The sequence below is a fragment of the Pundamilia nyererei genome, unplaced genomic scaffold (assembly GCF_000239375.1).
Source record: "Pundamilia nyererei isolate P.nyererei 1_Seehausen unplaced genomic scaffold, PunNye1.0 scaffold00068, whole genome shotgun sequence".
Lineage (NCBI taxonomy): Eukaryota > Metazoa > Chordata > Actinopteri > Cichliformes > Cichlidae > Pundamilia > Pundamilia nyererei.
This window is the reverse complement of record NW_005187469.1, coordinates 673677-677132: the sequence shown is the minus strand read 5'-3', so window position 1 is coordinate 677132 and position 3456 is coordinate 673677. Positions and strand designations below refer to the sequence as shown.

The 3456-nt window shown below is 38.8% G+C and overlaps 1 protein-coding gene across 2 annotated transcripts in view; it reads right to left on the bottom strand.

Moving 5' to 3' along the window:
• LOC102193287 (alpha-1,6-mannosylglycoprotein 6-beta-N-acetylglucosaminyltransferase B-like) overlaps positions 1-3456 on the bottom strand; it is a 122088-nt gene that overhangs the window by 116248 nt on the left and 2384 nt on the right. For both annotated transcript variants that reach the window (XM_005736237.1, XM_005736236.1), the window contains exon 2: positions 1013-1125. In XM_005736237.1, coding sequence (XP_005736294.1) covers positions 1013-1125 — 113 coding nt within the window. The remainder of the gene's footprint in view (positions 1-1012; positions 1126-3456) is intronic.

Genomic DNA, 3456 nt, shown 5'->3' with positions numbered 1-3456 from the left:
GTGTCCAGGAGACAGGTGGAGTCCTTAGCTCTACAAACCAGCTCAGTAACATGAAAAACATCCAGTGGAGAGAAAGATGAAAGGCAACACTGCGGCATTTATGAAGTAGGCAGAAAGACATGCTGAGGATGGGATGAGAGTAGAGGTGAGGTGTTGTGTGGGGTAATAGCTGCTGCTCTGGTGTCCAGGAACTTGGAACAGATGACAGGGTGGTGTGGTCGGCCCTCAGAGGGGTAAAATATCCAGTTTATATGAAGAAGTTTTAATACAGGCATGCATTGATGAAGATGTTTTATTATTTTTCAAGTTAATTTTCTATATTTTGCTGGTTTGATATTCTTAATATAAACAAACAGTAAAGTAGAAATGATGGTCCTGTCAACTGCACAAACCAGTCTTTCAGACACTCAGCAGTCTTTACACATATAGTTCCAGATTTAACAGATTCAGAGAGTCATTTGTCCTGCTGTTGTTTTTCAATCCTCTCCCTTACAGTTTGTGTGCATTTAGATCCAGTGTTGGGTTTTACCATATGCATGTGTGCAAACATGGATCCATGTACATACTGTATTGGCATATAATCTGTAAAGCAAAATGTCCCATGGAGACATTAAAATGATGCGAATTCTATTCTATTGTTTCTGCCACTGTACATATTATATGTGTTTTAATGGGATTAAGATTCATTTCAAGTGTACTGTTGTGTGCAAAGGTGTGGAGACACCAAGGTTCTTCTTCTGTTTTTTGAAATAAAGATCTTAATCCAACCACTGCAGCTTTCGATGAATTCTGAGTCTTTAAAGTAAAAAAGCAGCAGCTTTCCCACTAAAGGTCACACTGGTGTAATGTTTCACAATTTCACTGGTTGTGCAGTGGTATTTGAATTTCTCCTCATGATTTCTATGCAGTATACCAATTTTAAAACATGAAACATTTTAATTCAGAGGAAGAGCTTTTACACACATATACTTGCAAGCGGGCTCTCATTGTCACACACAAAACATGTCATTACCTTCTGTGCGGATGGTAAAGGGGGAGTCCCCCAGTCTCTTTGCTGAGAACTGCCCCCCCAGAGAGGTCATTAGAAAACACAGGCTGAAGAAGCCTATTCCCACCACGAATATCCTGCAACACAGTGGGAGGAGAGGGGAAAGGATAAAAGGGGAGTTAAGACAGGAAAAGCATATTTATCAAGATGGGCAGGTAAATTGATATTGTGGGAAAGTAGTTGGAATATAATATAATAATTATAATATAATAATAGAAAGAGAAATAAGAGAGGGAGATTTTTAAGCCACACAATGGAAAAATGATGAAAGGTGTAAAGCATGAAAAGAAAAAGTAGGATTGTACACAGATGAAAATGCCAACAATTACAGAAGACACATTTTAGTTGAATAAAATGATTGACAGCAAAAAAAAAGGAGGAAAATAGAAAGATGAGAGGATGGGAGAAAATGTGGAGAAGAGACATGAACAGAGTCAAAAAAAAAGGAAGAAGTTCCAGAAGGCAAAGCACAAACGGAGCAGTGATCGCACATAGAAGAGAAGACTCTCGAAGCCAAAGGGCACTTGAAACAAACTAGTGTTGTGACATTACTGCTTGGCACACATCAAGAACAACTGCCAAAATAATGTGTTGCTAAGTGCGGGGAAAAAAAAAGCAAAAAAAAAGCAGCAAGTGATTATTAATGCAATGTGAAAGGTGTGCACAGGGAGAGAGGGCAAAAAGGCATCAAGAAGGAAGAATGGAGCCAAAAGCATTACGTTGCTAAAAACGGGTAAGAAAGTGTAATGCTAACTAAAGTCTTTGAAACAAAAAGTGGCATCAGCCAGCCCTCTGTCATAAAACGTTGTTTTGTGGCAAATATCAGATGTTTAAAATGTCACCATAAAACAGAGGGGAAAAGAAAGTGAGGGTCTGTGTCGGTTCTGCCTGGTTAGACGACCATGAGAGAATGCAATCGCTGGCTTAAAAGAGTTTAAAAATCAGGTCTTTGGTGTCTGTATAATTCTTGTCCTAGTTAAGTTACTCTCTTCAGTGTATATGGATCAGAGGTTATCTCATTATGCTGAGTCTTTGGGGGAAGAAGCGAGGAAAGGCCGTCAGTGATTTTGATTCACTGGACAAAATAACAGTCAGCCTCTGTGCCTAACAAGTCGAGCCCTACTTTTAAAATGTTGCTCCACTGATAACCTCCACAAATGGGACCCCCCCCCCCCTAAAAACTGGGTTAAGTGACAATAAAGAAAAGTAAAATAAACAGCAGTTAATTCAGCAACTTAAGCCATATTTCTAAATCATGTATATTTTGGGGGGCAAATTCTTTAACCATACAAATTATACCCATCTTAAACAGCATGATTTTGTACTATCACTATGGCAATTCACACAAATAAAATTTTTGGACAGAACTTAAAGTGGTAGAAGAAAACAAATATATGAATAATTTATATTTGCTTTTCCTCCAGAGCCAGGCATGAGTTGTTTACATGAATGCCTGGCCCACTATAAAATCTGACAGCACTTCCAGAAATGGTAAGCAGCTCCTGTCACACCAGTTTCTGAATTAAACCTCTTAATATTGAGGAAACAAATTACTATCAACACTGAGGAGGAACGACCACTTAAAAGAACATTTGCTGAGCTGATCTAATCAAAAGGGATAGAGATGATGTCGAATAATTTGTTAAGTGTACAGCTTGGCGGTTTGGCAAGCCACTGGAGCGACTCTGACTTCAAGATAGAGCCAGTGTGTCCTGTCCTGAGTCACAGAAAATGCAATCAGGTCTAATCCAGCAAAGCTTCTCTTCTCTGAGAAACTTTTTTTTTCATCCTTCTTGAACACAAAAAAAACACAAAAACTGAAAAAGTCATATTGATCGTAGCTTGAGTTTAATGGGTTGCACCAAATACAAGCTGCTATACGGTTGAATTCAATTATTTACAGCGCAGGACACACACACAGTAATTTGTGCACAAGTACATTTTGACGTGAGCCTTCCCAATCCTCCTTCTCAGCGTTATTTTCTGGCGCCAAAAGCAGGTTATTCAACAACACTTTAAAGTGATTATCACCGTGCCCGTCAAGATTACAGCGAATGGCTTGAATAAATAAAGTGTCAGCATGTTAACAGACTTTTTGTGTGTGTAGAATTTCTTTATTGATTTACAGAACATAATCACAGTTGCTATTTCAAAGTCTCAGTATCTAACCATTGCTGCACGCTCTCATTTGTTCTGCTTTATCATTTAGTTGTTTGTCTCTCCCAGGAAACTGCAATATTAAGAAATACTAAACCCCCCCACCCCATCTGTTCCATGCATATTATGGAATGTATTAGAACAGCTTGATCACTGTCAGAGGAACAGACTGCAACACTTCAATATGCGATGTGACTTTAAACCCATACAGTCATTGTGATCAAGAGATTATTTGACATCGCTGTGAGGCC